The 22,447-nt window shown below is 38.4% G+C and overlaps 1 protein-coding gene across 2 annotated transcripts in view; it reads right to left on the minus strand.

Annotated features, from left to right (window-relative positions):
- PPME1 (protein phosphatase methylesterase 1) overlaps positions 1-22,268 on the minus strand; it is a 76,428-nt gene extending 54,160 nt beyond the window's left edge. Inside the window, exon 1 of one of the 2 annotated variants that reach the window (XM_029208604.1) lies at positions 21,979-22,268. In XM_029208604.1, the coding sequence (XP_029064437.1) occupies positions 21,979-22,079 (101 nt within the window). In that variant the 5' untranslated portion in view covers positions 22,080-22,268. Of the gene's footprint in view, positions 1-20,357 lie in introns of both variants that reach the window. The other variant, XM_029208605.1, reaches the window with a different exon arrangement.
- Positions 22,269-22,447: the final 179 nt, after the last annotated feature.

Here is a 22,447-nt window from a genome sequence, read left to right on the forward strand (position 1 = left end):
TTGTTTTACAAATATGTTTAAAAGTTTGTAAAAACCAATCACCACCACCAACAAAAAAGGGAACAAATTAACCTAATGGTATACTAACAATTATTCCAAGTGACTTTAAAACATAATTATTTGACTATGTATCTCTGGTGGGATATACTTTAAGGGAAAAAAACAACTGAATAAGTCTTAAATAGTATTCAGTAATCACATTGTTACTAGCTTTTTTAAAAATTAAATTAAATTATTTATTTGGTTGTGCCAAGTCTTAGTTGCCACCGGCGGGCTCCTTAGTTGCGGCTCGCTGGCTCCTTGGTTGTGGCATGCATGTGGGATCTAGTTCCCTGACCAGGGACCGAACCCGGGCCCCCTGAATTGGGAGCGAGGAGTCTTAACCACTGAGCCACCAGGGAAGTCCCTGTTAGTAGCTTTTATTGGTGGTATAATTGGTTATTTTGAACATCACATAAGTGCATATTTATATACATATATAAAGCAAGTAGGTAGTTAGGTTAATATCATGAGGAACCAAAATTCCCACTGTAAGAGAAAAGAGATGATATGAAGTCAAAGAATTTTAAAACCCCGTAATTTTTTTTTTTTTGGCCATGCCATGCGATTTGCAGGATCTTAGCTCCCTGACCAGGGATTGAACCCGCACCCTCAGCAGTGAAAGCACAGAGTTCTAACCACTGGACCACCAGGAAATTCCCAAAAACCCTGTAATCTTAATTTTGAATTGGAAATATCAACATGAACTCATGATTCCCTTTGTGTTAAAAAAAAAATATGCGGGCTTCCCTGGTGGCGCAGTGGTTGAGAGTCCGCCTGCCAATGCAGGGGACACGGGTTCGTGCCCCAGTCCGGGAAGATCCCACATGCCGCGGAGCGGCTGGGCCCATGAGCCTTGGCCGCTAAGCCTGCGCGTCCGGAGCCTGTGCCCGCCAAAAGAGGGGGCAAAAAAAGGGAGAGCCCCCCGAACCCAAAAAAAAAAAAAAAAAAAAAAAGCCACCTCTGTCACTGTAAAGGCCTATAGCAATAATCAACCTAGTAGCAATGAGTTCCTCTAGTGCCTAAACTGAGATATTTAAATACCATTTCCAGCTTCTAGAAGCTGCCTGTATTACCTGGCTCACAGGTTCTTCCTCCATTTTCAAAGCCAGCAAGCAATGTGGCATCTTCAAATTTCTCTCAGATTTTGGCCTACTCTTCTGCCTCCCTCTTCTTTAAAGGACACTCATGATTACATGGGACCCACTCAAATAATCCAGGATAATCTCTTTATTTTAAAGTCAGCTGATTAGCAACCTTAATTCCATCTGCAACCTTAATTCTCCTCTGCCATGTAAAATAATCCAGTCACAGGTTCCAGTGATAGGACTCGAGCATCTCTGGGATATCATTGTTTTGTCTGCTACAGATTTCTAAAGTCTTTGTATTATTTCAGAAGAATGGCAGAAATATTGATTCAACTTGCACTTTTAAAAATTTATTTATTTATTTATTTTTGGCTGCATTGGGTCTTCATTGCTGTGCGCAGGCTTTCTCTAGTTGTGGCGAGCGGGGGTTACTCTTCATTGCGGTGAGCTGGCCTCTCATTGCAGTGGCTTCCCTTATTGCGCAGCATGGGCTCTAGGCTCACGGGCTTCAGTAGTTGTGGCACACGTGCACAGTAGTTGTGTCTTGCGGGCTGTAGAGCACAGGCTCAGTAGTTGTGGCACATGGGCTTAGCTGCTCCACGGCATGTGGGATCTTCCTGGACCAGTGATTGAACCCGTGTCCCCTGCATTGGCAGGTGGATTCTTCTTCTTTTTTTTTAATTGGAGTAAAATTGCTTTACAACGTTGTGTTAGTTTCTGTTGTACAATGAAGTGAATCTATATCTTTACCTATATCCCCTCCCTCTTGGACCTCCCTCCCACCCCCCCATTCCAGTCATCACAGAGCACCGAGCTGACCTCCTGTGCTATACAGCAGGTTGCCACTATCTATTTTACACATGGTAGTATATTTATGTCAAACCTAATGTCCCCATTGGTGCCACCCTCCCCTTCCCCCGTGTCCACATGTCCGTTCTCTACATCTACATCTCTATTCCTGCCCTACAAATAGGTTCATCTGTACGATTTTTCTAGATTCCACATATATGCATTAATATATGATATTTGTTTTTCTCTTTCTGGCTTACTTCATTCTGTATGACAGACTCTAGGTCCATCCACATCTCTACAAATGACCCAATTTCGTTTCTTTTTATGGCTAATATTCCATTCTATATATGTACCATATCTTCTTTATCCATTCATCTATCATTGGACATTTAGGTTGTTTTCATGTCCTGGCTACTGTAAATAGTGCTGCAATGAACACTGGGGTACAAGTGTCCTTTTGAATTATGGTTTTCTCAGGGTATATGCCCAGTAGTGGGATTGCTGGATCATATGGTAATTCTATTTTTAGTTTTTTAAGGAACCTCCATACTGTTCTCCATAGTGGTTGTATCAATTTACATTCCCACCAACACTGCAAAAGGGTTCCCTTTTCTCCACACCCTCTCCAGCATTTATTGTTTGAAGATTTTTTTGATGATGGCCATTCTGACTGGTGTGAGGTGATACCTCATTGTAGTTTTGATTTGCATTTCTCCAATAATTAGTGATGCTGAGCAACTTTTCATGTGACAAGCAGATTCTTAACCACTGCGCCACCAGGGAAGTCCCTAACTTGCACTTTTATATATTAAGTATGCATGTTAAAATGTCTAAGGCAAAAATCTTACGTTATCCATTAAAAAACTGTAAGAACTAGTACATAATTTCAGTAAAGTTGCAGAATACAAGATCAATATACAAAAATCAATGGTATTTCTATACACTTGAAATAATCCAAAAATGAAATTAAGAAAACAATTCCATTTATAATAGCACTGATATAACATTGCTGAAATTTAAAAAGATATACATAAATAGAAAGGCATCCCATATTCATGGATTAGAAGATTTATTATTACTAAAATGGCAATATTCCCCAAACTGATTCACAGATTCAAAGTAATAACTAACAAAATTGTATCTAACTTCCTTGCAGAAATTGACAAGCTAATCCTAAAATTAACATGGAAATTCAAGGGACACAGAAGAGTCAAAACAAATTTTAACGAAAGACATGGTTGTAAGACTCATACTTCCTGATTTCAAAACTTGCTACAAAGCTATAGTAATAAATACAGTGTGATCCCGGTATATAGGCAAATATATAAATCAATGGTATAAAATTGAGAGTTAAAAAATAAACCCATACATTTATGGTCAATTGATTTTTGACCAGCGTGCCAAGATAATGCAAGGAGGAAAGAGGAGTCCTTTCATTAAATGGTGTTGGGACAATGGATATCCACATGCAAAAGAACAAAGCTGATCCCATTCCTCACATCGTATATAAAAATTAACTTAAGGGTTTCCCTGGTGGCGCAGTGGTTCAGAGTCCGCCTGCCGACACAGGGGACACGGCTTCATGCCCCGGTCCGGGAAGATCCCACATGCCACGGAGCGGCTGAGCCCATGAGCCATGGCCACTGAGCCTGTGCGTCCGGAGCCTGTGCTCCGCAACGGGAGAGGCCACAACAGTGAGAGGCCCGCGTACTGCAACAAAACAAAACTTAAAATGGATCATAGACCTCTATGTAAGAGGTAAAACTATAAAACTCTAAGAAGAAAACATAGGCATAAATCTTCATGACCCTAGGTTAGGCAAAGGCTTCTTAGATATGATACTAAAAGCATGAGAAAAAAAATAAATTGAACTTTATCAAACTTAAAAATGTTTGGTTCAAAGGACACCATTAAAGGGAATTCCCTGGCAGTCCAGTAGTTAGGACTTGGCGCTTTCATTGCCCAAGCCGGGGTTCAATCCATGGTTGGGGAACTGCGATCCCACAAGCCTTGTGGCACAGCCGAAATAAAAACAAAAACAAAGGACACCATTAAAAACATGAAAGATAACTCACAGAATGGGAGAAAATACCCACAAATTATAGATCTGATAAGGAACTTGTATCTAGAATATATAAAGAACTCATAACTCAATACAAAGACAACCCATTTTTTTAATGAGCAAAGGATTTGAATAGACATTCCTCCAGAGAAGGTATACAAATGGTCAATAAGGACAAGAAAAGATATTCAGCATCATTAGTTATTAGGGAAATGCAAATCAAAACCACACAAAGAACCACTTCACACCACTAAGATGGCTATAAACAAAAAGACTGGCAATGACAAGTGTTGGCAAGAATGTAGAGAATTAGAACCCACATACATTGCTGATGATAATATAAAATGGTACAGCTGCTTTGGAAAACAGTTTGACAGTTCCTCAAAAGGTTAAACAGAGAGATGCCATATGATCTAGCAATTCTACTCCTAGGTATACCCAAAAGACATGAAAACATATTTCTACATAAAAACTTGTATAAGAATGTTCATATCGGCATTGTTCATAATAGTTAAAAAGTAGGAGCAACTCAAATGTCCATCAATTGTTGAATGGATAAATAAGATGGACTATTATTCGGCAATAAAAGGAATGAAATATTAAACATGCCACAATATAGATGAACCTTGAAAATATTATGGTAAGTAAAAAAGGTCAGTCACAAAAGAGCACATATATTGTTTAATTCCATTTATTGTAAATGTCCAGATTAGGTGTATCTATAGAGACAGAAAGTAGATTGGTTGGTTTGGGGGAAAGTGAGGGCTAACTGCTCATGGCTATAAAGTTTCTTTTTGGGGTGCTGAACATGTTCTAAATTGTGGTAATGGCTGCAGAACTCTGGGAATATACTTAAAAAAAGACACTGTACACTCTAAATGACTCAGTTGTATGGTATGTGAATTCTATCTCAATAAAGTTGTTACCCAAAATGATGGGGAACATTCAAAGAATAGATTATATCATTAGTACACTAAAAGAGAAAAAAAAATGGAAAGAGAAAAAGGAACACAGGTCAGATGAAACAAAATACAAAATAAGGGGCTTCCCTGGTGGTGCAGTGGGTGAGAGTCTGCCTGCTGATGCAGGGGACACGGGTTCGTGCCCCGATCTGGGAAGATCCCACATGCCGCGGAGAGGCTGGGCCTGTGAGCCATGGCCGCTGAGCCTGCGTGTCCAGAGCCTGCGCGTCCGGAGCCTGTGCTCTGCAACGGGAGAGGCCACAACACTGAGAGGCCCGCGTACCGCAAAAAAAAAAAAACGAACAAAAAAAACCAAAAAAAGATTGCAGAAATAAATCCAAATATATCAAGGGTAGACTAAATACTCTAGGTCTGAAATACCCTCAGATGAGATTTTTTTTTAAATTCTAGCTACATACTACTTAAAAAGAGACAAAAAGTTCCAAAATTTAAAAAATGGACAAAGACATAGTAGGCAAATATTAGCCAAAACCATTTTAGGTTAGATGTTCTTTCTCAAACCTTAAGGCATTCTTCTATCAACTTCTAATTGAGGTACTGCTGTGGAGATTTTTTTTTTTAATTTATAGGGGTTTTTTTTGTCATCTCTTACCACTTTAAAAAAATTTTTATTTTATATTGGAGTATAGCTGTTGAGATTTCTTTTTAAGAACCTTTTTATCCCTCATATTTCTAAATTTTAATCTTAATGTAGAACAAGCTTCTTCCTAGGAGATTCCTTAAACTTTCTCTTATATTTAATTTATATCTACTATACATGTTTTCATTCCCAACATTTACATTTTGTTCTCTGAAACAAGGTTCCTTTTTTTGTAAAAGAGCATCCTGTTCTTGTTTCACAGATGCCATACTGTCTCTTGTCTCTGACGAGAGATATTAGGTTTTTTAGTATTTTCTTTTGTTCTATGCATTATTGTTTCCTTTTCCCGTTTTGTTTTTGCCTGTCTTTTGTGTTAGAGGATTTCCCTGGATGGCTGGTGATTCTATGGAAAAGCAGGGTTTGTTGACTATTGAATATCACTGTACAGTTATCAAGTAGAGACCCAGCCTTTTAAATGGGGGACTCTTCCACCAAATATCAATATCTGCATGTCTTTTCTCTTAGGCCAGTCATTGCTCCAGAGAGGAATCCTCCAATCTCCTGCCTGGGGACATAAGACTAGCTGTGAGCCTTCGGGAAAAGAAACTGAATAGTCTCATTTGTTCATTCACTCAACAGATATTCACTGAGCACCTATGAGATACTATTTTAGGCACTGGGAATACTGAAGTGAACAAAAGACAAAACCCGCTACTCTTGTGTTAACACTCAGTAGAAGGAGACATAGCAAAAATTTTCAAGGTAGCAATAAGTGCCACGTAAAGCCAGGAAGGGGGACAATGAATATCAGGTTGGGAAGGCATGTAATTTTAAATCAGTGATCAGGAAAGGCATCTTTAAGCAAAGACGTGAGGGAGGTAAAGGAGAAAGCCATGAACATATTTAGAAGACACAACATGTACCTTCACTTAATACCTGTTTCATCCAGTTGCTTTATCTTTGCCCGCATAAGCCTACTGAGTCCAGAGCCATCCGGTTCAATTCCTCCAAAAGTTAACCTGTCTCCCATTATTGAGAAATTTATTTTCAATAAATTGAGGGAGAGGAAAAGATCTGGGAGTCTAATAGAGTCAATCAATCCTCCTGTTTTTAGAGCCCTTTCAGAGGTACCTAGCACCTATAATTCCTGAGCATTTATGGGGTTGTGATATGGATTAGTCTGCACTTTCTCCTTCTGTGGGTAGTTTTCAGTTTGCTCTTCTCTGTTAGTGAGTTAACATTCTTCAACTTGCTACCTTCCTAAATCTTGGTATCTTATCTTCCCTCCTCTCCTTTGTCCTTTGATCATATTCCTTTTTCCAAATTACTTTAATTTCATGGGGTCTGGGGAGAAAATGGAGATGAATTAATGAATTAATTTCAACAACAACTCTCTAGGGTAGCTACTATTATTCCTCTTTTGCAAATGAGAAAAGTAAAGCCAAGGGAGGTTAAATATCAATAACTCATCCAACAGCATAGAAAGCAGATCAGCTAGAATCTTATTCTTAGGATCACTTCCTTATCAGTTTTCAATACTACCCTCAAAATAATACTAGGTTCTCTCTTCATTCTTTAAATCATCAAAGCTAAGAATGAGCACCCAGAAATCCCCAGGAAGAGGTGAAAGAGGATTGGTTCCTGCTGTAGGGAAAATGATTGCTTGAGGACCCTTACAGCAAGTCGAAGTACCATGGAGACTAAGAAGAAAGTCAAGGTTTACAACTATAATGAAAATGATGGGAGAAAACAGAAGGGCGGAGTGGAAAGGAAGAATCAAAGACAATTCTCAAGTTTTTCTGATGTCATTCACAAAGAAAGAACAGAGGAGACCTTTTAAAAGAGTTCCAACTTACTATATACTGATTTACCATGTGCTTAAAAATCCTACATCCTATCCCTAATACTTTTCTCTGTTGGCCATTGATGAGAGTGTTAATGTTAATTGGGCATCATGGAATCCAAAAATGGAAACAGTGGCATTTCACACAGTCCTGCATTAGACATTGGCCCAACATACAATGTAGTTTCAAGCAAATGAATGAAACCTAACCTCACGTACAACCATTTTCAGATAAGATACTTAGTTTATGGGAACTTCGAACCTGCTGAGTCAGATCACACAAAAACATACTTTGTTTTATTTTTTTATTTTTATTTTTCTTGGAATTTTATTTTATTCAAGATAATACAAGAGAAGAAGGGTGAACAGAAGTGAGCATTGGCAGAGATTGGGAGGATGGTGAGTGTTAAGCCATCATTATTTTGGAGTTAGGTTTAATCTTAGTATCTCTCAAACTTTTCCCTCAAAATAACATCCATGACAAAGGAGCATGTTTAAATATCTAGGTGTGTGGTTACCAAATTTTTAAAATCTGTAGTGGACACCATGTTCTCTATGCTTTTACTTTATTGTTGGCCTCTCCCCATGAGAATATCAGCTCCATAAGAGGCACGTGATTGTTTTATTACTATATCCCCATGCTTTGTTTTAAATGGATATGGACAGACTGCTGCAGCACAAGAACAACTGTAATCTTATACCTCTGATAATAAAGAATTCTGCTTTACTCAAGTTAGAAAATTTTCTAAATTTTATTTCTACCATTCACCTAACATCAGAACAGCATAATTAGTAACTTCTTTTTCCAAAACTCTAAAAGTAAATAGAAAAAAGGATATGACAATTCTACTAAAATGATCTGGCCTCAAACAAAAATACAACCAGTGAGACATCAGGAATGAGAGCAAAAAAGCAGACAGAATACAAGGCTTTTTGATATTTTGCAAGGACCAAATGGAGCTGTTCACTCTCTTAATATGTGTGGCGATATTCAGTCATCAGAATGCATGTAAGTTACTATACTGCTTAGACATATCACAATAGGAAGAAAGCGAGCAGGTTTGAGGTCAGAGTTTAAAAGCCAATAAAATCCATACAGAAAATCCTAATGAAGTATATTTCAGAACCAATGGCCACATAACACCTTCCCCAGACTCACCTGAATGCCATAATGATCCAGGAAAAAAGACAAAAAGCAAATATCTTTAGGGCAATTATTTGAGAGATTCTTTCCAGTCACAACTTGCTTATATATAAACAGGTAACTTAATTCCAATTAAACAGACATTTGACTATGCCCTGTATTGTAGGCCCTGATATACTTGCTAGACACTAGGGAAATCAGCAGGCCCGAAATTCCCTCAAAGAGCTCATGTCTGGAGGGAAATAGGAAGTAAACAGTCACTGTATACTATAGCTATGACAGAAATAAGCCTAGCGTACCATGAGAGCTAACAGATGGGACATTCAATCTTGCTCAGGACACTTATTGGGAGGGAACCAGGTCAGAGAAAGATTCACAAAGATTATGTCTGGTATGAAGATTTTATTAAACCAAATGCTATAAAAATTTGAAGTGCTATTTTTATTAAACAATGACCTGGATAGGGAAGAGGCAAAAGTACAAATCCTCTAATTACCAGTAAAGAATACAATTTCCCAATATTCAGTGAAAAAAAAAAAGCATATTCTCCAACTTAAAAATGGGTTTATATTCCAAAGGTTTGTAAAGTATGTTGTTGGAAAAACTGAAGTACATTTCCCCTGATTAACAGTATAATGAAATATTGGTAGATTCTCTGGAAAGCTCCATTCCCAAGTCTATTTAGCCATAATACACTAAAATGCTATTTGTGATGAAATTCAGCTAATAATAATGATGTAGTTCAGGTGATTAACACAGAAAACTGAATTGAAAGTGATATTGGGCTTCCCTAGTGGCACAGTGGTTAAGAATCCGCCTGCCAATGCAGGGGACACGGGTTTGAGCCCTGGTCCAGGAAGATCCCACATGTTGCGGAGCAACTAAACCCATGTGCCACGACTACTGAGCCTGTGCTCTGGAGCCCGTGAGCCACAACTACTGAAGCCTGCGCGCCTAGAGCCTGTGCTCCACAACGAGAAGCCACGCCCATGAGAAGCCGGCACACCACAACGAAGAGTAGCCACCGCTCGCCATAACTAAAGAGAGACTGCGTGCAGCAATGAAGGCCCAATGCGGCCAAAAATAAATAAATTTATTTATTTAAAAAATAATAAAATAAAGTGATATTAATTTATCCTGAACCATGGTTCTTATGCTTAAGGAAAAGCTGGTTTAATTAAAAGGATGAGAAGAATTAAATGAAACAAACCAGACACACATGTATTTATGCTGGGCACTTTACAAGCATTATCTAAATTTAATCCTCACAACAACCTGGGCTATATTTTCTTAGTAGGATAAAGATAGAGGGATATAAATATGGAATCATACAAGGATAGAAATATACTGTTAGTAATCACAGTTTTAAAATTTCACTTCTGGGGACTTCCCTGGTGGCACAGTGGTTAAGAATCCGCCTGCCAATGCAGGGGACACAGGTTCGAGTCCTGGTATGGGAAGATCCCACATGCTGCGGAGCAACTAAGCCTGTGCGCCACAACTACTGAGCCTGCGCTCTAGAGCCCGTGCTCCGCAATAAAAGAAGCCACCGCAATGAGAAGCCCGCGCACTGCAACGAAGAGTAGCCCCCGCTCACCGCAACTAGAGAAAGCCCGCGCGCAGCAACGAAGACCCAATGCAGCCAAAAGTAAATAAATTTTTAAAAAAGAATATATATATTTATTATGTATAACTGAATCACTTTGCTGTACAGCAGAAATTAACACATTGTAAATCAACTGTACTTCAATAACTAAAAAAACAAAACTAAACTAAACACCAGCTCACATGCTGACTTTACCATTATGTAGAAAGACCTATCTTACTTTTGACTCTCACTTTAGGAATATTGCTTAACTCATCTGATTGAACACCCGCCCCACCTCACAGCCATTCAGCTCTTAGTGACTAAAAGAGTGCTCCACTTTTGTCTTCCAAGCTGCCAACACCTATTTAGTAAGTTTTGATACTGGTCTTGGTGTTCACTCATGTACAGGCAATGAGAACCAAGTTACAGCTTACCTGACCAAGAGCAATTATTAAGAAACTATCATTTCAAATATGAAAAGAAATGTATCTTAGAATTTATGAAATACAGTAAATAAGTTTCCACTACATAGCTTTACTATTTAAATAATAATTCCACATATGTATATCTTTCTCCTCAAAAACAAAACTGTGAAGTTAGTATTACCCACATTTTAATAATAGTCAAGCTTATAAGCAGTATGTAGTAAAGCCTGGAAGAGAATTCTAGTTTGCTGATTTAAAACCTACATTCTTTCTACTACAAGACAACAGAAGTACAGAGCTAATCATACTGACATGGGGTTGGCAAACTATGGCAACTATGGGGTTGGCCTGTGTGCAAATCCAGCCACCCACACCCCCTGTTTTTGTGTGGCTCATGAGCTGCAAATGGTCTTTATATTTTTAAAGGTTGTGGAGGGGAAAAACAAAGAGAGGAGTATTTAAAGACATGAGAAAATTACATAAAATTCAAATTTCAGTGACACCAAAAAAAATGTAGTTGGAACACAATTACATTCATTTACATATTGTCTATGGCTGCTTTCACCTTACAACAGCAGAACTGAGTAGTTGCCACAAAAACTATGGCCTGCAAAGCATAAAATACTTACAGAAAAAATTTGCCAAGCCCTGGTATAAATGATAGGTGCTACAAAAGGACAGAAAATGGAAAGATCAGTTCAGGCTGGATAATCAGGAAAAGCTTCAGGATCTCATTTTATATGAATGTTGTGTGCCACATGTCTATTAAATCAAACCTTATGAGAACATTTTTTAAACTGTGCTACTGTAGAATACGCAAAGAAATAAAAACAAAGGCTCCTGTACTCTGGGACCTCCAATTTTATTGAGGAAACTAAAAAAAACCAAAAACACAGAAACAAAATAAAAACATGAAATATAAATTATGATAATGTTTATGGTAATCACCCATTTAAATTACCATAAAATTACCATAATAAATTTGACATAGCAATTAAAAAACACAATACCAAGTAGTAACGCACAACAATTGGCAAATAAGAAGAAATGACAGAAAGTGCTACAGATGCTCAGAGGAGGGACAGAGCAAATGAATGAGCTAGAATAGTCTGAAAGAGCTTCAAGGATTTGAGGATGGGAAGGACTTGAAAAAGTGATATGGGAGGCCTCGAAAGTAAAATAAGCCTGGCAGTTGGTTAAGTACAAGAAACATTTAGAAAACTGACATTGCCTGGGACATGACTATGGAGAACTTTTAATGCTACTTTTAACAGTAGACTTCTTGCTCTCATCCCTACACTTGTTAGAGTCACCAGTGTGTAGATACAGCCTCATTGGAAAATAGGCTTCTCTCTTAGAGAGTAAGAAAGAAATTGAGTAAGGGCAGAAAAACCCAATCCTATAAAATGCAGCTGGGCTGAAAATAATTACTAATTGACATTTGCTCTCTTATAGTAATGGACTTGCTTTCAGGTTTGGGGAACGAGAGAGAAGATACGGATTGTCAAATTTTAATAAAGTAAAACTAAGCAACAGGCATGAATCTTCACATACAAGAGACTAAATCCAAGTGTGAGTTTCAACCATATGAATATTTTAAAACTCAAATTGGACAATGTATTTGTAAACACTCACAACACATTCTACCTAAGTGTTGATGTTGAAATAAAGTATGAATTGTATTATTTTATGAAGTGAAAAACAGCTTTCAGAAGAAAGGGAGTATAGCTTTAGTTACGCCATCTTAATGGAACTGGTAAGGAAGTAAGATTTTCCTTACAGAATGAGGCTAAATAGGTCTAGGATTTGCTCGTTCAGTTAGCACTTAAGTAGTCAGCATGTTAGACACCACGGAAACTAAGACACTATTCCTACCCTTAAGAAGCTCACAGTCTTGAGGAGTAGACAGTCAACCAATAATTATAGTTAGAGGGATAAGTGTTATATCTACAGAAGGTTATGGGGGCATAGAGGATGTACTCATTGACTACTATGTGATGATGCCTACTAGGCGATAATAACCAAAACCAACAAAATTATATGACTGCTATATATCAACTGCTAAGGAAATAAGGGAGGGGAAGGATGAAAGGAGGGAAGAAAAATTTTCTCTGCCTACTTAGAGAACAAAGAATAGGAAAATATAAGTTGTATGTTTTTAAGTGAATGCCTCAAATCCAAAGACATAATATACTTCAACATCTACTAAGCTGCTTACGTCTGATAGGAGAGTTATTAATGAGTCATGGGCTGCACAGTAGCAGTCCTAGTCACTGATGTCACAAATTCTCCAGTTTAGGAGTCTTGTAGTGGAGACAAAATAATGAAGTTTAATTGCAGCCAGCTATTTAAATCAAGGCACCACTGATTAAAAACAAAAAAGTCCTCATTAGCAACACTGAAGAGGATGGAAAGAATGGAAAGAAGGCAACCAAATGGCTATCTGAGGTCATGATAGTTTGGTATGTTCATTACTGTTGATAAGGGCATCTTATTAAAGCAGCAGACTTAGATTCTAAAACTACATACTGGATCATGCTATTAGAGATCATCTAACCCAAATCTTACTTTATGGAAGGGAATAATTAACTGTCTATTATGTATCAAGTAGGATTTCGAATTCTGCAAGAAAAATATTCTCTTTAAAAATGAGAAATACAGGCTCAGAAACATAAGATACATTGCCCAGAGCCACTTCCCATAGCACTGGAGCTTGGATTTAAACTCAAGCATGTCTGGTGCCAAAGAGTTCTTTCTACTACACCTCAGAGTTCTTTCTGAGGCCCAGGAAGAGGAAAACTTGACCAAGCCACATGGCTTATTAGTGGCAGATAGGATTCCCACTTACACCTGGAAAAAGTCCATGGCAAAGGACACACACAGAGGCATGGTGGAAAAGGACTGATGGTAAACAACTTCAGCCTTCTGCTATGGTTTGGAATGACCAGAATTTTCAACTTAATCTCTTATTCAATCTTCAAAATATAGAGTTGACCCTTGAACAACATGGGAGGAGGAGTAGAGTGTGTGTATGTGAGACCCTCTGAACAATTGAAAATCTGTGTATAACTTACAGTTGGCCCTCCATATCCGTGGGCCCTCTGTATTCAAGATTTCAAACACATGAATTCAACCAATCGTCAATTGTAGTAGTGTAGTACACTTGACCCTTCAACAACACAGTATGAACTGCATGGGTCCATTTATACAAGGATTTTTTTCAATAGTAAATACCACACAATTGTAATGGTAAATACAGCACAATTGGACGTTGGTTGAATCCACAGACATTGAACCATGGTATATGGAGGGTCAACTGTAACTTATACCTGGATTTTCCACTGTGGGGAGAGTGGGCACCCCTAACTCCCTGTTGTTCAAGCGTCAACTATATTGGTAGTATGTGCTTGGGACTGGTTGTCAATACTGTATTTGAAGTACTAAGTGTGGTATATAAGTGGACCATCCTCTTAATAGTGCTATTACTTAAAACTTTCTTCTCTACAAGAAACTATTTCACATCATGAAGGAAAAAGTTTTTCCTAACTAACCAGAGGCGTTTCCTCAAATCTGACATCAAGTAACATGACAAGAAAGGCTCATTAGGTTAAAAAAAATTCCAATTACCCAATTTTGGAGAAAAAGATTTGCTGGCAGTAAGTCTAGCAAAATGGAAGAACGGACATTCACTCAGAAGTGCTCAGGTCAAGAGGCTCAAACCTGGCATAAAGAGGAAATGGTGGGGGGAAGGAAAGAAAGAAATCACTTCCTATACCTGTGCAGCAATGAAAACAGTAGGGAATTTGAAGTCAGATTAGTCTCCCCCACTTGTTAATGTCAGGACTCCGAACAGATGCTGTTTACTCTCTACTCCAGACACTCCTTTCCCACTTCCCACCACTCTGTATTCCCTAACAGAATTCCAAATTGTTTCGGTAGCTAGTAGAGATCATTTGTTATCTTTCCTCCAGCCCAAAGGAATAAATCAGAATTGGTCTAAACCAGTCATAGTAATCCCATTCCCTACTGGCAGTGATTGGTTTTAGGATGTACATGTGAACCAGTTCTGGACCAAGAGATTTAAGGGAAAAACCTGCTGCGGAGTTTCCCATTCTAGGAAAAAAAAAAAAACAGGGACAAGCTAAGTTAGGAAAAGGTCTTTGCCCTTGTTCCTTCCTTTTTATCTAGAAAGACAGAATAAAGGTAAGGTGCAAGTGGAGTTGCAGCAGCCATCCTGCAACCATAAGGTGACAAGCAAGAGGAGGAAAAGCCAACATTTCTAAGGATGGAAAAAGAAAGGATACAAAAAGCCTGGGTCATGATTAATACAGATGAATAACTGAATCAACTCTGAACTTCTTATTTATAAAAAATATTACTTATTTCAATAAATAATATTTCCGTTTAAATCACAAGCTATTAACAGAAAATTAGATTATTTCACATTAATGTAATATTGTTAATCTGAATTTGAGGAATTTTGTAGGTTTAGTTGTATTTAAATAGTAAACCTATTGAGTTTTATAATTATATAAGAGTAATATGGAATTTACTATTATACACAGGAATTTATCCCTAGTTTTATTTTGTACATATTTAAGTAACATTAAATACAATGTTAAACATTATGTTTACATTACATAATATAATGTAGAACAATAAATATAACACGTTAGTACTTGGGATCTGAAATAGTTTTCCTTCAAAAGGGATTTATACAAATTGAAAAACATATTTCTTCAGGGAAGACTCAACATCATAAAAATGTTTATTCTAAGTTAATTTACATATTTAATATAATGCCAAAAAAAACACTATTAGGCACTAGTCTAGTTGATTAGAAAGTTTATCTGTAAGAATAAACAAGTAAGAGGAGCCAGGAAAACCCTGAAAAAGAATGAAGGGGAAGCTACCTCTACCATTTACTAAAACATAATAATGCCTCTCCAATTTAAAGCATAGTGATGGCACATAAATAAATAGGCCGAGGGAAAAGGAAAGAAAATTCATAAACAGACCCAAATCTATGTAGAAATTCGGTGTATGATAAAAATGTCATTTTAACTAGTGGGGAAAAGGACTAATTTTTATAGACGAGAAATTCACATAATGGGAAAAGGACTTTTTAATAAATTGTGTTACAACAACTGGATAGCATATGGATAAAGATAAAATTAGATCTGTTCCTCACTTTGAACATCAAGATAAACAAGATGGATGCAAGAAAAGAAAGCATACAGGTCCTAGGGAAAAAAATATATGAATCGTTTTACAAGCTGGGAGAAGGAAATGTCTTTCTGCAATCCAAAATCCAGAAGCAATGGATTTTGCTAGATAGATCTGAGTACATTAAAATTTAAAAACAACTTTTTTACATAGCAAAAAATATCATAAGCAAAGTAAAAAGGCAACTTGGAAAAATATTTTTAACACTTATAAGGAAAAAAATATCCCTGATACATAAAAAGCTTCAAAGAGCCACTCCAGAAAACAATTTGGCAGTTTCTTAAAAAGTTAAACATAATTTACCATATGGCCCAGCAATTCCTTTCTTAGGTAATTATCCAAGGAAATGGAAACATTATTTCCACATAGAGCTCTGCACGTGAACATTCACAGCAGCATTATTCATAAGAGAAAAACACTGGAAACAACCCAAGTGTCCAGCAACTGATAAATGATTAAACTGTGGTATACCTATACAATGGAATTCAGCCAAAAAAAGAAAAAAAAATGAATGAAGTACTTATATATGCTAAAACATAGATGAAACTTGAAAACATTATGCTAAGTGAAAGAAGCCAGTCACAAAAGGCCACATACTATATGGTTTTATTTACATATCTCCAGAATAGGCAAATCCATGGAGACAGAAAATAGATTAATGGCTGCCAGGGGCTGGGGGAAGGGGGAGTAACTGCTAACAGGTAAGTAGTTTCCTTACAGGATGATGAAAATGTTCTGGAATTAGTGCTGATGATTGTACAACCTTGAACATACTAGAAATCACTGAACTGTATACTCTGAAAGGGTGAATTCTATGGTATGTGAATTATAACTTAATTTTTGTGTGTGTGTGTGTGTGTGTGTGTGTGTTACGCGGGCCTCTCACTGTTGTGGCCTCTCCCGTTGCAGAGCACAGGTTCCGGACACACAGGCTCAGCGGCCAGGGCTCACGGGCCCAGCCACTCCACAGCATGTGGGATCTTCCCAGACCGGGGCACGAACCTGTGTCCCCTGCATCGGCAGACGGACTCTCAACCACTGCACCACCAGGGAAGCCCTATAACTTAATTTTTTTGAAATTGATAATCAACGTAAACAGATACACGAAGATTTCATTCTTTTAGTAACTTAATATGTGACCTTGAGCAAATCACTCCACTTTGCCCTTTATTTCTCCATCTGTGTGAACAGCCCCTTAAAGCCTTCCTAAGAGGCCTGATATCCGTAATAAACTTAAGAAGTTGAATGAAAAACTATCTGATCAGATATGAATAAATACACAGCTTGAGGGGAAAGAGTTGACATTATAAGATACTGAAAGGAGTGCTTCTACTTCATAAAGAATGAGCCTTTCTCATTGTTCTCAACATATAATAATTTACTAGTTATCATTCCTTAAGAGCTTATGTGTCAGGAGGCATAACTGCTTTTCACATATTATCTCATTCTCACAGCCCTCTAAGGTAAGCAGAAGTATCCCAGTTTTAGAGATAAGAAACAGACTATGAGAGGTTAAATGACTTAACTAAAATAAATACTCAAGCTAACCTTCAAACTCAGATCATTATCACTTCAAACACCAGTCTCTTTGCACCAAGGAATAACAAGAACAACGGACTACAAATCTAAAGTCTGGGTTTCTGAAGTCCTGTTTCTGCCACTTCATGATTCTGTGATCCTACGCAAGTCAATGAACATTTGAGTTTCCTCATTAAAAGAAAATATTAACCCTTGCCCTAACTTACCTCATGGAATAATACAAAAAAGCACTAATATATGTCAGTTAAAGCACTATAAAAATGTAAGAGATAATTATAGAAACAGAGTACTATTCATGAACCAAAAACATGTTGAAAAATGGTCAAATGATTTAAATAACTTATAGTCTCTCAAATGGTAATGGAATGTACTAAAGTAGTGATTTTAAAAACACCCTCAACAAAAATATACAAATGGGACCTAATCAAACTTCAAAGCTTTTGCATAGCAAAGGAAACCATAAACAAGAGGAAAAGACAACCCACAGAATGGGAGAAAATATTTGCAAACGAGTCAATGGACAAAGGATTAATCTCCAAAATATATAAACAGCTCATGCAGCTCAATATTAAAGAAACAAACAACCCAATCCAAAACCGGGCAGAAGACCTAAATAGACATTTCTCCAAAGAAGACATACAGATGGCCAAGAAGCACATGAAAAGCTGCTCAACAACTAATTATTAGAGAAATGCAAATCAAAACTACAACGAGGTATCACCTCACACCAGTTAGAATGGGCATCATCAGAAAATCTACAAACAACAAATGCTGGAGAGGGTGTGGAGAAAAGGGAACCCTCTTGCACTGTTGGTGGGAATGTAAATTGATACAGCCACTATGGAGAACAGTATGGAGGTTCCTTAAAAAGCTAAAAGCAGAATTACCATATGATCCAGCAATCCCACTACTGGGCATATACCCAGAGAAAACCATAATTCAAAAAGACACATGCACCCCAATGTTCACTGCAGCACTATTTACCATAGCCAGGTCATGGAAGCAACCTAAATGCCCATCAGCAGACGAATGGATAAAGAAGATGTGTACATATATACAATGGAATATTACTCAGCCATAAAAAGGAACGAAATTGGGCCATTTGCTGAGACGTGGATGGATCTAGAGACTGTCATACAGAGTGAAGTAAGTCAGAAAGAGAAAAACAAATATCGTATATTAACGCATTTATGTGGAACCTAGAAAAATGGTACAGATGAACCGGTTTGCAGGGCAGAAGTTGAGACACAGATGTAGAGAACAAACGTATGGAAATCAAGGAGGGAAAGCCAGAGGCGGGTGGGGATAGTGGTATGATGAATTGGGCGATTAGGATTGACATGTATACACTGATGTTTATAAAATTGATGACTAATAAGAACCTGTTGTATAAAAAAATAAATTAAATTAAATTAAAAAATATATATATAAATAAAATAAAAACACCCTCAAGCATACCAGGTGTTATAGACTGAAATTCTGTGCCCCCCAAAATTCACTTTAAATCCTAATCTCCAATAACCTCTACAGTATTTGAAGGTGGAGCCTTTGGGAGGTGATAAGGTCATGAGGGTGTAGCCTTCATAAATATGATTAGTAGCCTTATAAAAGAGACCCCACAGAGCTCTCTTCTTCCTTCCCACATGTAAGGACACAGTGAGAAGACTGCCATCTATGAACTAAGAAGTGGTCCTCACCAGACACGGAATCTGCTGGTGCCTTGATCTTGGTCAGCCTCTAGAACTCTTAAGAAAAAAAATATGGTATTTTTGTTATGGCAACCCTAACAGACTAATACCAGTTGCAAGTAGGGCTCTAAAATCAGAGCTCCAAAATCTTTAATTAAAAAGTTCAAAACCACTGTTTTGGGTATCATCTACTGGCATCTATCAAGGAACAATAAAACCAGGATTTCAGGCCTTACCTGAGAAATAACATACATAAAGCTACTATCACAATGCCTGGCACATAGTACTCACTTAAAAAAAAAAAAAAAGAAAAAAAAGTAATTGTTATTATTGCTTTATCCAGCAATACTCTGGAATTACTAAATCCATTTGGAAAAACAAAACTATGGAAACTCAGGAAAAACCAAAAACTCAAAACCACCCTGAATATGCAAACATCTAAATAAGGTTTACTGAAACTGAAGGCAAGAGAATATGAAAAATAGGTGAAAGAGTAAGTCATATAAGGAACAGGTCCAACCTGAGAGTAAGAGATGGACTGGGGAGTGGAAAAGATGGAAAGAAAAAAAAAAAAAGCAAGTGAGAAGAAGTTAGAAATAAAGAAGGATGATTTGAAATTGGTAGACGTGAGACTTCATAAACCAGGACTGACTGAGGAAAAAGGAAGACTGAATCCTAGAGTATTTGCAAAGGAATAAGACACACAACTCAAATTAAGTATTGCCAATGATAACAACTATGAATCCAAAAAACACAATAGGTCTCAGAGACTCTCTTCCAGCTTTATGATTCTAGAAGAGGAGACAGTCTACATTATTATTAATATTAGGCTTACATGAGGCATGCCTATGTTCCGATAAGGAAGTAGGAAATAAAAATACAGGAAAATAAGCTACTTGAGGACCACATAAGATTCACCAATATATGCTCCTCTCTTCACAGTACTATAAAGAAGCATTTTTCTAAAGAACTTTATTTTCCAGGATAAGTAGTTAACCTAAATTAGGAGGACCAAAGCATCCATTTAAAGAGGTTAAGTTACTAATAATCTAATCAGTTGATTTTACTTTTTCTTAGTATTTTTCTTCAGTTCTTCATCTTCAGAGAACTTTTGATAAAGTGAGAAGCTAAGCTCTAACTTATCTGAAGGATATATGGTTATTAAAAAGCTAGTATTTTATATATATTTTAGAGAAGAGTGCTGGAATACTGAAAGATCAAAGTTTAGTTTAAGAAAGGTAGCAACTAAGATACATATCAACAATAAACGTTACATTAATTTTATAGTCCAGGTTAATTTTCCCAAATAATCTCCTATGGATCAGCTTCCAGATCCTCCTTAATCATGTTACAGTCCTACCTTTGTCTTCCAAAGCCAAAACGATCTTCATTTTACCCTCCATGTAGGCTTCTACCACCTCTTTATATTGTGCATCCATCGACCTATCTTCACTTGTCAAGGTTTTCTCAGTTTTCTACTGTGTCTCATAGTCAGGTTTCCACTTCAATTCTTAGTTTCCCTCCCCAGTTTTTCCAACCATTCTCACCACCTCTCTACTCCACTGTTTTAATTTACAGGATTCTCCTTTCTCTTCATTCCTAGGACATGCTTTCACAGTATTGCATCTCCCATCTAAATCTCCTTTTCGATCAGTTTTTGTACATATTAATCTTCAGAGCCTAAGGTTTTTCTTCTCTAGTCCTTATTCCAAGAATGTCTACCAACCCATCTCTAGAATCCCAAACACACACTCCTGACTACCACATACCTAAGTACTTTTCCTACCCCTTTTCTCTTTTCAGTCACTAGTCTCCAGAATCCTATCTGATACTACAAATACCCCTCAAAACCAACTGCCTGTTCAATTACCTCTGCCTTCTACTTCTTCCAGGTTCAGCTCATTACACTCTCTCTCCTACACCTTAGTATCCCCCAACCTGGCCCAAGCCATTCAGCAACCTAAATTCCAAAAGCCAACACAGCTCCTCCCATTCCAGTAAACGATGGTTTCCCTCAAAACATTTTAAGTGGCTCCTCTCAGTTTCATTAATTGAATCTTATCAGATCAGTACATAGCTTCTGCCAGACCTATTTGCCCAGCAAAAATCAATTTCCCAAATCTTCGTCTTTAAGCTTCCCAGACCTTACCTCTGCAGCACGCCATTCACTAGACCCTATTCCTAGTCATTTCTCAATCTCCGGAGCCCATGGTTACTCTCTAAGCCCCTCAGCCCTCTCCCTCCGCACTCCTCCCCTTATTACCTAGCCTCACTTCTCAGCACATTCTTATCACCCCTAACTGTCTTCTTGGCTGTGTTCTCCATCTTTCCTTAGGCCTGTTCTCCACACTTTCTCAGTACCCCTTAAGAGACTTAATCTCTAAGTCACTCCCTCACTCCCAGAATCTGCCTCTTACACCCCTAGGAACTCTCTCTAGAACCTTCTGCGCCCTGGTTGTCTTTTCCGCTCCAACCCTGCCTCAGGTGTTCTCTGTTTCCCCCAGCTGTTTTCTATTATCTAGTTCTCTGAGAAACTAGATAAAGATTTTCTCCTCCCAAATCTTTTCCAAGTTCTTCTCCTAATTCCCCTCAACTTTTCTTTCCATCGTTTCCCATTTCCCTCAACCATCCCTGGCAGATTTCCCCTCCACCTTTGTCACCGCTCTTCTCCCTTTTCTCAAACCTCCTCCACCCCTTCTTCTGGAGGTGCCTCCTACATGTCTTAAACTATCCTCTCAGCTTCCTCAATCTTTGCCTCATTCCCTTCTCCCTCCAATACTATTTATCCTCCAATTTCCATTGACTTGGCGCCTCCCCTAGTCCCCAGATCTGCCTTCTACTTCATCTAAACGTCTCCAGGCCGCCGCCAACATTCTCTCCTATTCTTAGGCTCCATTGACGTGCCGTTCTAAACGCCCAGAGACACCATTCTCCAATGGCCGGGGCCTGGCCTCTAGGGAGAAGGGGTACGGGTTACGTACCCCATTCGCATCTTGGCTCCGCTCTGACTGCTCCCGCTGCCGGGTAGAGGAGGGCGAGGGGGCAGGCGGCCGAGGTGCATGCTCTTCTCGAGGGCCGACATGAAGGGGAGGCCGCAGGCAGTCGAACAGTAGCCGAAGCTTCGTCCCACGCTAAGTGCGGCCCAACCGGTCACACAGCTCGCTCCCCTAGCGACGCCCCGTCGCCTTTGGATATCACCCAGCTACCAGCAGCACCGCCCACCGGCTCCGTAAACTCCACCCCCTCGCCCCAGCGCTTCCACCGGAAGTGCGCACCAGCCTCCACAAAGGGAGCTGGGTAACGGAGTCTCTGATCCCCCAGACCCCAAGCGGAGAACTAGACGACCCTCGCCGGAAAGAGAAGCGTTACTGAAGGCAATGCACCCTGGGCAATGGAGTCCGCTAAGGGCTTATCGCTTTGCGCTTGCGCAGCTGGAGGCGACAGCGTCCA

The sequence above is a fragment of the Monodon monoceros genome, unplaced genomic scaffold (genome assembly GCF_005190385.1).
Source record: "Monodon monoceros isolate NGI ecotype Baffin Bay Population unplaced genomic scaffold, NGI_Narwhal_1 Super_Scaffold_7, whole genome shotgun sequence".
NCBI lineage: Eukaryota > Metazoa > Chordata > Mammalia > Artiodactyla > Monodontidae > Monodon > Monodon monoceros.